This window comes from Trachinotus anak, unplaced genomic scaffold, assembly GCF_046630095.1.
Source record: "Trachinotus anak isolate AG129_WGS33_773 ecotype Australia unplaced genomic scaffold, CSIRO_AGI_Tana_v1 ptg000024l, whole genome shotgun sequence".
Lineage (NCBI taxonomy): Eukaryota > Metazoa > Chordata > Actinopteri > Carangiformes > Carangidae > Trachinotus > Trachinotus anak.
The window spans coordinates 456,149-468,842 of NW_027273875.1; the positions used below are offsets into that span (position 1 = coordinate 456,149).

The 12,694-nt window shown below is 38.4% G+C and overlaps 1 protein-coding gene and 1 long non-coding RNA gene across 4 annotated transcripts in view; one reads left to right on the forward strand and one right to left on the reverse strand.

Annotated features, from left to right (window-relative positions):
• LOC139607477 (uncharacterized) overlaps window positions 1-11,180 on the reverse strand; it is a 23,110-nt gene extending 11,930 nt beyond the window's left edge. Inside the window, exons 1-2 of the long non-coding RNA XR_011684863.1 lie at window positions 11,047-11,180; window positions 7,761-7,966 (exon numbers count right to left, since the gene is read on the reverse strand). This is a non-coding gene — a long non-coding RNA (uncharacterized lncRNA). The remainder of the gene's footprint in view (window positions 1-7,760; window positions 7,967-11,046) is intronic.
• The window catches only part of LOC139607473 (adhesion G-protein coupled receptor G2-like), a 14,163-nt gene extending 1,634 nt beyond the window's left edge, over window positions 1-12,529 (forward strand). Inside the window, exons 2-17 of one of the 3 annotated variants that reach the window (XM_071460357.1) lie at window positions 65-194; window positions 1,141-1,241; window positions 1,935-2,139; window positions 2,242-2,407; window positions 3,736-3,882; window positions 4,080-4,205; window positions 4,350-4,392; window positions 4,478-4,581; window positions 6,017-6,138; window positions 7,799-8,067; window positions 8,235-8,349; window positions 9,307-9,385; window positions 9,694-9,895; window positions 11,064-11,165; window positions 11,259-11,423; window positions 12,037-12,529. In XM_071460357.1, coding sequence (XP_071316458.1) covers window positions 65-194; window positions 1,141-1,241; window positions 1,935-2,139; window positions 2,242-2,407; window positions 3,736-3,882; window positions 4,080-4,205; window positions 4,350-4,392; window positions 4,478-4,581; window positions 6,017-6,138; window positions 7,799-8,067; window positions 8,235-8,349; window positions 9,307-9,385; window positions 9,694-9,895; window positions 11,064-11,165; window positions 11,259-11,423; window positions 12,037-12,173 — 2,213 coding nt within the window. In that variant the 3' untranslated portion in view covers window positions 12,174-12,529. Of the gene's footprint in view, window positions 1-64; window positions 1,075-1,140; window positions 1,242-1,934; window positions 2,140-2,241; window positions 2,408-3,735; window positions 3,883-4,079; window positions 4,393-4,477; window positions 4,582-6,016; window positions 6,139-7,798; window positions 8,068-8,234; window positions 8,350-9,306; window positions 9,386-9,693; window positions 9,896-11,063; window positions 11,166-11,258; window positions 11,424-12,036 lie in introns of all 3 variants that reach the window. The other 2 variants (XM_071460356.1, XM_071460358.1) reach the window with 2 other exon arrangements.
• Window positions 12,530-12,694: the final 165 nt, after the last annotated feature.

Here is a 12,694-nt window from a genome sequence, read left to right on the forward strand (position 1 = left end):
GATCTTTTTTCTTTTTAATTCTTTCTGTCTGAAGTCTCTGTCTCTCCCTGTGTTGCTGACTCAGTGATATTACAGTGCAATGCAGAATCCCACCAGACGAGGAAAGGCCTGTTTGAGTGGCCCGCCACTGCAGGAGGAAAACACGCATCTCAGCCGTGCCCAAAAAGTCCTCACCACTACGCCACTCGACAATGGTGAGACTGGTCATTTTCACTATCTGTAAAGTCTCTCTGGTTACAGAGATTTTTTGTTTTACCTCAATGGGACTAGCTCACAAAATAAAGGAAATAATAACACAACAACATGCACTAAACATATTTCTGCATTAACCTTTGCTGTGAAGCCAAGTCCTGAAACTCAGGCACAGAAGATCAAGTTGCCAGCAGCCAGGCAGACACACTGATATAAGCATCAGTGAATTGTCCTGTCCAAACATTCACAGTTGAAATGATTTTCAGTATCAAATATTCTTTGGATGGCTAGTTTCGCTTTTTTAACCTAGGTTCCTACCTTTGACAACAAGCTTGCTACATGTGGCTACAGTCCTGACAGATGACAGGTGGGGTGTATTTGGGTCTACATAAAGAGTATGTGGGCTCTACAGTAAGTCAACACCTGCCTGTTAATTGTATCCTCCAGTTGCACGACTTCCTATTATGACTGAACAAATGACAAGCTGATAATTCATCATACAGTCACGTTGAGAGAGGAGTACATGTATTTATCTGGTTGTCTCTGCTAACACGGATAAATGTGGGCTTATCTGAGTATTGACTACATCCGTCGGCACATATTTACTCTGCTGTCTCACTGTGTTCAGGACATTTTCTGTGTTGACTCACTGTGGCAATAATCATTAATGGCTGCTCGTGAGCTGTGGGAGGCTGTGCAGTCAAGGCATTAATCAGGAGGCCGGTGTCACTAATGAGTGGAGTTAATGGATAGGTGATTCCCAGATCAAACACCTCACAGCTGTTTAAGGTTTTAGACAGTGTCCATCGACTCACAATTTTCCACTTTCAAGAAGTAACTATACAAACGGTAGTCAGAGGCTTTTATTATGAGGAATAAAAGGTAAGTAGCTTGTTCATTAAATAAAATGTGTTTTTCATGCCTTCACCTCACCTGTTTGTCCGACAGTAAGCTGTGCCTCAGGACACACTGGATGGACCCAGACCTGGAAGACTGTCCTCTAGTGGTGGAAACCATCCCTGATCTGGACCATGTCATAGTCACTGCAGGTGTGTTACACACTTTTCACTCTAATTGTCTGTCTCAATTTGTAATTGTCAGTTTAGAAATAATCCAAATGTAAAATTAAGAGATCAAAAAAAAAAAAAAAAAATCATACAAATTTATAATGCCTAAAAAATAAAGTATGAAAGCCAGCTGGAAGCTTTACCAATGTAAATTCTGATTTGACGAGTACGAACAGTAGTAAAATACCTCCTCAAGTATTGTACTAAAACACAATACTGAGTATTTCCATTTTCTGCAACAATGATTCTACTCCACTACATTGTACCTTTTACTGCACAACATTTATTTACTAAATGGAAGATACTGGTTACTTTGCAGATTTAGATTAGTAATATAAAATAAAATCAATTAATATAATATGATGTATTATTATATATTAAAATAAACCTTAATTTATCCCAGGCAGAAATTCATAAGCTGCTAAGCAGCATTAAATTAATGTACATTTACTTTTGGTATTTGAAGTATATCTTGATACTAACACTTGTAATAGAGTATTTCTACAAAGTAAAGATCTCAGTTCTGGACACCTTGCCAGTGTTGCCTAGCCGATTCCTGTTTCACACATTTAAAATCCCCACACCAACAAATCAGTCAAAGACTCAGTACTGATTCTACAGTAAATCTGTAATATAACATCACCACATTTCAACAAGTTTATCATTTATCTCCAGACAATGCACTGGACATTGTGGAAATGATTGAGCGTTTACTAAGCAACCACTCCACACTCAGCTACAAGGAGCTGGTCACAGTCCTCAACAAGCTGGAGGACATTGCTGACCTCAGTGTGGTCACACCAAACCTGGGTCAAGCTCTAATCAACATCATCTCTGACATCCTGGAGTCTGACAGCAACCTGCTGCCTTTCACCAACACGTGAGGACAGAAAACTGAATCGGAAATCCAACCTCAGAAATCTGATGAACTTTTCCTGTTTCATATCTGTTTACTAACCCCCCCGTCTGTCGTCCACTACAGTATCCTAAACATCACTGAGGCAGTGGGAGACAGGATGGTGGGCTACGACAGCTCCTCCACCCTGGTGGCTTCGGCTGTTGCTATCTCAGTGGTGGATGTAGTTCCTGGACAGTTTAGCAGTTTGACTTTCGGAGTGTCATCTGACCGTACAGGCACAAAGCCAGAGGTAACTGACAAAGGCCATCGATCTGTCCACGAAAAACAAGTATCAACAAGGTTATTTTGTGGAAAGAGGGAAAGAAAAGGGAGCAGCATCTTTTTATTCCTCCGGCCACACAGCATTTAGAGATGACACCATTTTAGTGTGTGAGTTGTTAAACTACTAATCTGCCAGATATCAGATCTTCATTGAACCAATAGATATTGATTTATACTCAGACACTCATTTATGAGCCTGGAACAAGTGATTGTGTGTCATTTTTTTTCCTAAAGTTTTGACTGAAAAATGAGTAAAACAATTAATCCACCCATCAATTTTCTATACCACTTGTCCTATACTGAGTCGCGGGGGGGATGGAGCAAATCCCAGCTGACATTGAGCGAGGGCGGTGTACATCCTGGACAGGTCGCCAGGACTGACACATGGAGACAAACAACCACACAAAACTCCAAAACCTTCTTGCTGTGAGATGGTAGCGACAGCGCTAACCACTGTGCCACCACGCCGACCCTAAAACAATTAATCAATTATCAAAATAGTTCCTTTTCAGTTGATGGACTAACTGATTACTTGGCTGATTGATTTAGCTCTTCACTATTTGAAGTTGAGCTAAACCTACTGAAAACCACATTGTGACTATAGGGAAGAAGATTTTCCCCTGCCTCAGTATATTTTTAATTGATCTTTTAATCAAATACAGATATATTATTTTTTTAAGTCAAAAAGTAGATAAATGCATCCAACATCTCTCCCTACTTGGTCTATAGGAGGAAAGTTTCCAGTGGAGTTGCCTGTTGCAGTTAAAGCTTATATATTTAACTCTCTCACATCTAGTTTCCCCCTTAATTTCCACTCCAGCAGCTTTGAGGTTGGAAAAATCATCATATTCCACAATGTGTGACAGTCACACATATATTCTGTATCATCTTGTTCCAGCTCTGCACTGAAGTACGTTTTTAATGGTTGTACTGTTCCATCAAATGGAAATATTTGGAATAATTTAAGACACATTTCCAATATCAGATATGTGGTGTCTGTTGAAACATTGATATGTGCATTAGAATTAACAGAAATCTCTGTAAGACAGTGTTGGTAGTGAGTGACTCACAGGTTCATCAATGGGTTTTAACAAATTAATGTTTATCAACTTGAAATTTACACAGAATACAATCTTTTCAGATTTGCAATTTAAATGCAGTGGCATTTAGTCAATAATGCAATTTCATCAGTACTTGTTAATGTAACTGAAATCTGCCATATAGTGAGCAGCACAGCTCAAACTCTCTTATTCACTTTAAGTCTGACTTTTAAAGTGAGTTCTCTTCCTCTTGTAGATTTTTATCAACAGGTATCCGTTCAACAGCACAGTGGCTTTCATTTCCCTGCCGTCTGCCCTGCAGCACAGCTTCCCACAGAACGGCCTGAACCAGAGCCCACCAAGAGTCCAGTTTCAGTTCTATGGGATACCGCTGCTCTTCAAGGTATTAGTTTATATGAATCCTTTCTTCTGAGTTCTTGAGTTTTATTCATACTCAATGAGCATCGCTAAACTTAAAGAAAGACAAGCTTTTTCATAAATACTTTGACGCAGTCTCACAAACCCCCCCCCCCAAAAAAACCTGATAATATTGATGTTAGTGAAGAAACTTACTCACATGCGATTTGTTATCATTTTCAGAGCAGCCAAAAGGGTCAGACCCTCAACACCTTCGTGGTGTCTGCCAGCGTGACCAATGCCACCTCTCCAATCAAAGACCTCGATGAAGATGTCAAAGTCATGCTCCGCCATCTTATACCCAATACTGTAGGATCAGCTGGTTCTTTAAAAACATGTTTAATCACTGAAGGACACAAATTCGTTGCAGAGTTACAGCTGCGAATATCATCAGTGAACAAGTTAATAATGCTTTTGATTAACGAATGCATTTCATTTTCATCTCTGTTAAAGCTTTACAAGGTACAGTGCGTGTACTGGAACTTCAATAAAAACAGTAGGTCCTGACTTAATCACTTCTCTCACATTTTTATAAATGCTGGATGAACTGTGTGATACTAAATGTCTGAGTGATCTTCTAGACGGACAGGGAGGCTGGGACGACCACGGCTGCAGAAAATACAACAGCAACTCTGACTACACAACGTGCCTGTGCGATCATCTCACACATTTCGGAGTTCTTCTGGTACAAACCATGTTACTGTTTCCTTGGAAGAATGCTCTGGGACTGCAGCACATTTACAAGTAATATTGGTAATAGCAGTGACACTGGTAGGAGCAGAACATGATGTAAAAGCCAAGGTGGTTATAAAGATTTCACCAGCAGAGGGCGCTCAAAACACAATAAATAAAAAAAATCCAACTCAGTGAATTGTCAAGCAAAGTTCGACACAAATTCATTATTTTTGACTTGACAAAGTAAGTAGATTAAGATACCGAAGACATATTCATTCTTAAATAGAGCAAAAATATTGAGTATAGTGTTTTGAAATGATAATACATAAATAACATCTAAGGGTCTTGCAATACATATTATTATGACACATTTTAATTGAACATTTTCCAAAACTGCAAAAACATCATGGCTATAAATCTTATTGTAACTGAAATGGACACTTTAAAGTACAGCATGGGGGCAATTTCCTATATTTTTGCTACTGTCAAAAATAATCCCCATGAAAACACAAAAATCACTCTCAGTACTTTCTGTCTTCCCTGCCCCGTCTGTAGCTCTCATGCCCATGGCCATTGATCCCTCCTCAGAATATGAATCTTTAAAAATGGATCACAAATATAGGCTTTTATCTTTTAAAAAGGCTAAATACATTGCAAAAGAGCTGGGGACTGTAGTTTTTAGCAAACTTCTCAAACGTCTGTTATGACCTTAGACAAAGGACAGAAGCAAAATGCATAATTTGCAAATCCTGTAAATGCATCATTTAGATTAACTAAGCAAATTAATATCAACAATTGTATTATCTTTAAAGTCAAAATGTGGTAAATCATAGAGCCTACATCCAATGAACAACATCCCACATTACTTGGTCTATAGAGGGAAAGTAACCTGCTGCACTTATGGCTTATACATTTAACAGAGTAACTACTGCATTTTTTTTTGGAGACAAAGCGGCAGATTGGGTGTAGTACTGAGTTTTTACAGTAGTGAACTGTGTTCACAGTAATAATAGAACACTTCACCCTGTACAATGGTGATGTGATTTTCTGGACAACAATGGAGCTGTTAGGCACAGAGAAATAAGACATATCAGACTTTTGGATACTCAGGCAGTACTTGTTAGTGGAATATGATTGATTGTTTTTACACAGGATTTGATGACAATAAGAAATAGTAAATCTCACTCGACTCTCAGCTATGTTGCCCAATTCTGTCCCTAATTTACACACTACTGCTCGGTGGAGCAATTAGTCCAAGTGTTTCACTGAGGGAATAGAAAGATGCAGGTCTTCATATTAGTTTCTACTCAATGGTAGGAACAGGAGCAGATACTTTTATTACTGTACAGGAATTACAATGTGTGTTATTGTTGTATAGTTATTGGTGGCACACTGGGAAATAACTAGACACTAATGTTAACAAATCTGTGTGTGTTTGTGTCCAGGATGTCTCTAGGACTCAGATGGACCCGGCTAATGAGGAGATCCTGACCATTATCACCTATGTTGGTTGTGGAGTCTCATCGCTGTTCTTGGGAATCACTGTTCTCACTTACACAGTGTTCGAGTAAGACTCCAACTACCAAGCTGTTATGTATATATGTTTTCTACTTGTCACAGACTGACTGTGCCATCTGTTGGTTGCTCCTAAAAGTCATGTCAGCACTGATGCAGATACATTTAAACACTGTTTATGTGTCAAACAGTACTTGAGCACCAAACTGTCCTTACTGTCTATAAATAAGAACCATGGATGTGTGTTACACCACCATACATGCAAATGTTTCAAATTCAATGCAAATGTTTCTTAAACCATATGACTACATTTTCCATACACCCCACTGTTTCTTATTGCCACAATTGAGATTTTCTTTTTTTTTTTTAATGTATTTTTTACTTTACTGAAGATTATAATGAGTCCTCTTTTACAACCAGACAGTACAGAAGCATAACAATGAAGTTCAGCATTGAGCTCTACCTGCACTAGGGGAGAAAAAATATATATATATATATATATATATATATATATATATATATATATATATATATATATATATATATATATATATATATATTGTGGAATGTGGATACAACATGACAATGTAAAAGCAGTTGTTCACAGTGACAAACTACTAGAGAATTGTCAGCCAAATCAGCAGCCCCACTTAGATTTATGGAGCCTTACAGTGAGTTTTTGGCTAGAGTAGCAGTTTTCTGTGAAAAAAGTTTTTAAAACACATTGTACATTATGGAGTATTAAGCAGAGCTAGGTAGAGCTAGAGAGAAAGAGCTCAGCGTTTCCATCAGGAGTTGCCATGAATATTAATCTTACATTCACCAGGTGGCCAAAAACGTAAATCAACATGAATGATAATGATATTGATATTAAGCTCGCCAACCACAGGATGTGCTAATAAGATACTCTTATCTAAAAGGTTACATGTCGTACAAGTAACATATTAACACCCTTCATTGTTTAAGTGAGGCTTGAACACTTACCTATTGGTCTATTACTCTGTCAGTCTACATATCAATAGCCCTGGTCCTTATGAACAAAATGAACTCTCACACTTGGTTGTAATCCCTTGTTGTTGTTACAGTAATCCAAGCAACATTTGAGGAGCACTTTTAGCTATGCCCTTTTCTTCCTAAAAGGAAATTAGGGTGTAAATTCAGTAAGTGATAGTGTTATTCACTGGCTTTGATGCTTTAGTGATGTTATGACACTGTTGTAAGCTCACAGTTGCTCTCCGTTTCATCAATAACCTCACAGACCACACTGGTTAGCTGGTTATCTTTCTGTATTGAGCTATACATGACACCCACACAGTTCTAATAAAATGCACTCTGTAGTATTTTTCTGGGCAAATCTAAAATCTACATGTATATAATGTGTTATATATATCTTGAGTTCAACTATTACTTCAAATAAGTCTGGGGAAAACATCCATACTGGAAGCTATTAAAGAAACTTTGAGAGGGACTGAAAGTAGGAAAAAAAACTTCAGTTTCAATGTCATGTTCACGACTTTCTTCCACAGCCACAAAGAGGCCAAACAATCAGTTACTGCAGGTTTAAAGAAAATGAAAAAAGTCATAAACATATCACTTAACAAATCCCCAAGTACATGATGTTGTGGCTAATACATAAATATCTCTTATTTACATTTTATTCCCTCTGTGTTTTACCTTTAATTTTCCTCCAGTGTTTTCTCTCTCTCTCTCAGGAAGCTTCGTCGAGACTATCCCTCTCAGATCCTCATCAACCTCTCCCTGGCCCTGCTGTGCTTGAACCTGGTGGTCCTGGTCAACTCCTGGTTGTCCTCCTGGGGTCTGTACGCCCTTTGTGTCGCTGCAGCATCCACGCTGCACTACTTCCTCCTGGCCTCATTCACCTGGATGGGATTAGAGGCCGTTAACATGTACTTCGCCCTCGTCAAAGTCTTCAACGTCTACGTGCCCTCATATATCCTTAAGTTCTGTGCTGTGGGATGGGGTGAGTCAAGTGTTCAAACAGTGTCACGCTTCAACACTTCTAATAGGAGAATGGTGTTGACGGAAACACTGAGATGAGGCTGATGTAAATCATTTAAGCACAATAACTGATACTCATCACATCTAAGGCTGAAACCTGCTGTAGAAGTATTTATACTCTTCCTCCAGGGCTTCCTCTCATGGTCTGCATCCTGGTGCTCATCATCAACAGGGAGGCCTATGGCAGTCTCCTCTACACAGATGGTCAACCTAGCTTTGAGTCACTAGACAACTCTAACAACTTGTGAGTTTTCGCTTCATCTTATATTCACTTTCAATGTTTTGATTCATCTTTGAAATATAAGGGTTTCAGTCTGAAGTGAGACTGAAGATTTTAAAATATAATACTGTTTGGTTGCTGAGTTGCAGGTATAATAAAACAAGGATGTTTTTCACTAGAAGGCTGTGGGAGGAAAGTTTCTCAGTGCTCACCTTAAATCTGAGTTTAAGACATGTACCAGGTGATTTTGTGTCATTAGTTTGGAAGCCAATGATAGTCCAGTATGCAACTCACACAATTGTGATTTGAACCCTTGAAACCTCCAATGCACAAACACTGACACTGGACTTTACAGTGAAGTAGGAAATGTTTTCTGTTCACCAGTTAAACTTGGATTATTAACTGGAAATTAATATTCATACTCTTATATTCCAGATTTATCATTGAGGAAGAAGCAGATGTAATTTTAGGATTTTTTAGGTTTCTTGTGTAAAAATGATCTCAGATCCAAATTATTATTCCAATCAAAGAGTTAGTTATGTCTTGTCTTAAAACATGTCTGGACAGGATCTTTAAACATTCACAGGAAACTACATTTACTGCTTTAGTACATTGTACATGGCTGTAAATGGTATTTTATTATTATTTAAGTTTATTTTGTCAGGTATCTTGTCACTATAAATAACCACTAATATCCAAAGGCAGTTTACCTATTTGATATTAGTTATTAGGTTATTAATGTATTAGATAAACTTAAATATGACATTGATCCACAAATTTGATGTTTCCTCTTACTGTATATAGCAGCCACAGTTTTGTGCACATTACTGTTCATGCTTTCAGTTAACAGATCAAATTGGTCTTAATGGCACCAAATTGAAATTATTGGGACATGATGTCAAAATTTGATTAGCTGTGTAATTGCTTTTCTCAAATGTAGTTTTATTCATTGTTCTTCCTACTCAACCCTTGTTTCTTCAGCTGTTGGCTGCAGGACAATGTGACATTTTACGTGTCTGTGGTTGCCTACGCCGTGCTGATCTTTCTCTTCAACATTGGGGTAAAAACATTATTTTCTTTAAAGTTCATTCATAACTTAAAATATTAAAACACTGGCCCGTGTGCACATTTTACTGGTTAATGTATCACAAGCTTCTTTTATTTAGCTTTCTAAATTAGTTACCAATTAGGCAGCAACTTCTTCTTGACAAAACTTCAATATAATTGATATCACAGTAGACAAACCAGGCTTTGTAGCTCACCTAGCCTTCAATCTCTCATTTCTCTCATTTTCATCTCTTATTTTTAATTGCACTTTTGTTTTCCTGTAATTTAACTACTCTAAGCCTCCTTTTAATTACTCTTTAGGTTTTTGTGGTGGTTTTGATCCAGATTCGCCACATGCGAGTCAACAGCCCGGCTGGAACCCGCAGTGGACTGATGCATGACCTGAAGGGCATTGCCAGTCTTACTTTGTTACTTGGACTAACATGGACTGTTGGCTTCTTTACCTTTGGGCCAGCCAGAGTTGTTATGCTGTACCTGTTCTCTGGACTCAACTCTCTGCAAGGTTGTAGTTTCTTTTTTGTACAGAAACAATTACTGAAAGCTGGAATATACATGTCTAAAATGTAAGCCTTGAGAGAGCAGGCCTCAAATACATTTGTTCTTAAGTGGCTTATATAACTGATTTAAGTGTCCAGCACACCTCAAGTGTTTTTCTCTTATGCTGGGTGATTGGGTTTCTGCTCAGGTTATAATGCCTTAACCCAAATGGATTTGGAGTTTAGAAATGTCAGTGTCTAAACTAGTTTATTTATTCTATTGTCTTTGCAACCAAAGACCAACTGGTCTTTATGCAGTTCTGCCAGGGTGTCACATTGTCTAAAATTTTCTCATCAATCTCCAAGAGAGTTGCATCCCCTTGAACGCTTCCCGTCTAGTCATGAATGGCTTTGCTTTTTAGAGATTTACAAGCAAACTTCATTGTTTATGTCACACTATGGCAGCTGTATTAATAATTTTTAATAGTTTCTGGTCTCCTAATACAACTCCTGACGCTGCAAATTTTCTTGGTTGTTCATCTGCTTATCTGGATAGCAGGACTTGAAGCTCCCTGGTGTGAAGTTCTTTTTACTCTTCTGTGATCATTTTGGGAATGAAACTTGACCATAAATGCAGCGGATCAGGGAGCCTTAAATGGCAATTTAAAGGGGGTTGATTATGATAAATCAAATCCGATAAACGTGCACCTCCTCATGAACAGGAGGCATTCATCAAGTTCAAACAGATGGAACGTGCAACTTATGAAAAAGTTGTACACTTACAGTAAATCCAACAACTACTTTTACTCTCGCATGAGGGCCATTGTGAACGTACCTGTGTGTGTGTCTATTAAATTTAGGTTTACTACCCACCCATGCAGTTTTTCTAAACATCTCATTTCACATTCACAGTTCAAAAGAAACCACCAGAACTCAGAAAAAAGGAGGAAATCAAACAAGAGTCTGAATGATGCAACCGTTTCACAACTGCTTTTACCTTGGATGGCCTCTGTTATATTACTTTCTGTTTTATCCGAAGTGATGCAACAGAAGCCCTCCATTGTTTACCTCTTGGAGTGAAGTGCCTTGTGCAAGGACAAATCAATAGTATCTGCAGAGGAAAGAATAGAGCCACTAACCAAGACCCAATCTGATCCATCGTGGCTCATGGACTCACTTTTGTTTATATTCCAGGACTTTTCATCTTCCTCTTCCACTGCCTGATGAAGGAGAATGTCAGGAAACAGTGGAGGATTCACCTCTGCTTTGGACGTTTTCGACTTGATGAGTACTCTGGTACAAACATTGTTATGTAACTTTAACAATTAATATCACTAAAGGAAACTCTGTGCTTGATTTCTGTTACTTGTCTCTGGTGTTGTTGTCCAGAGTGGAGCAACTCAGCCTCAGCGGGAGTTATGGCCAAACCCAGATTAAACCCTCCAAGAGCATCAGTGCCATCGGTTCACTCCGTCAAGTCCAGCTCCACAGAAAGCACATCAGCTTCCTCTGACTCCAGCCAGAGAGACTCCTCCTGCAAGAGACCAAACCTAGGTGAGGACACACAAAAACAATGACTCAAGACAACCCAAGATCAATTTAACCTTCAATGATGAAAAAAAAAAAAAAGAATACAAAAACAAAAGCAAAGCAAAATCATTTTTAGAAATAAAAGGTGAAGGTTTTGGCTTCAATTATAATCTTTAATGAGTTCTTCAAAAACCATTTTAGTGAGATATTCTTCATTGTTCATTGGTCTGTCTTCTTTTGATGTTATACTCTTAATGAATTCCTTAATCCTCATCTATTGTAAGACATTTAAGGTTGCAATTGAAAGGTATAATTCATCTTGTTGAGATTCTGCTCCCTCCCTTCGCAATGATTGCAGATTTAGTCAGACATCACAGTCCCTTGGCTGCTGTACCACAGTGAATGTCACTGCATGCATTAATGAGAGCGCACTGACGTTAAATAATTACATGAAAGCCTTTGTAACTGAGCTGGCTAAAACACAATTAAAACAAGATGACTGATATTTCTTACAGGTTTCCTTCACAAAATGCTAAATTTATGTTTAACCCTAAACTCCCAGGGATACATGAGAGAATGACTAAATATTTGTTTTTCACCCCTCTAAATTGTTCACTGATGTTTAACTACCTTGCAGGCCTTTTTGTGAATTCCCTGGCTCTCCCTCGAGCCCAGAGACGCCCCTCAGGTACAGGAGCTCTGCCTTCTCAGAGGGGGCTGAACCAGGCACCTGGCAGGAGGAATCACTTGCTTGACCAGCAAGAAGAAAGATAAAACACAGAGGACACACATGCAGTTTCATTTACACACACACATATGCAAATTCCAGAAACTGTCATGTAACGCCTGAAAACTCAAACAGCAGCATAACAGAGATATGTAATCCATGCAGTGTAGAGATGAATTTAACTACAAAGCACCATTGTATTCCAGCTTCATTAGATAATTTTAGAATACTACTGTGTTTTTGTTTTTGCTAAATATTGTAAAAGAGCCTGTAATTATAAAGACATGAGTGGTTGCATCAGTCCCAAGGAGGAGTTGGTTGCCAAGCAACTGGTGAGTGGAGCCATGGTGACAATGAACCACGGTACCCACAGTTTGTATGAAAAAAAAATAACATTTTAAATTCAAGATGACACAAGTCTCCCTGAGTTCTTTCTTTACCTCCATCTCTGCCTGTTCACTTAAGATTAAAACAAATAATTAACCCACAATCACTCCTTCATTACCTCATGAAATAATCACATCATCTTTGAATTTGACTGATATCCTTTGTGCCTGTATTCGACACC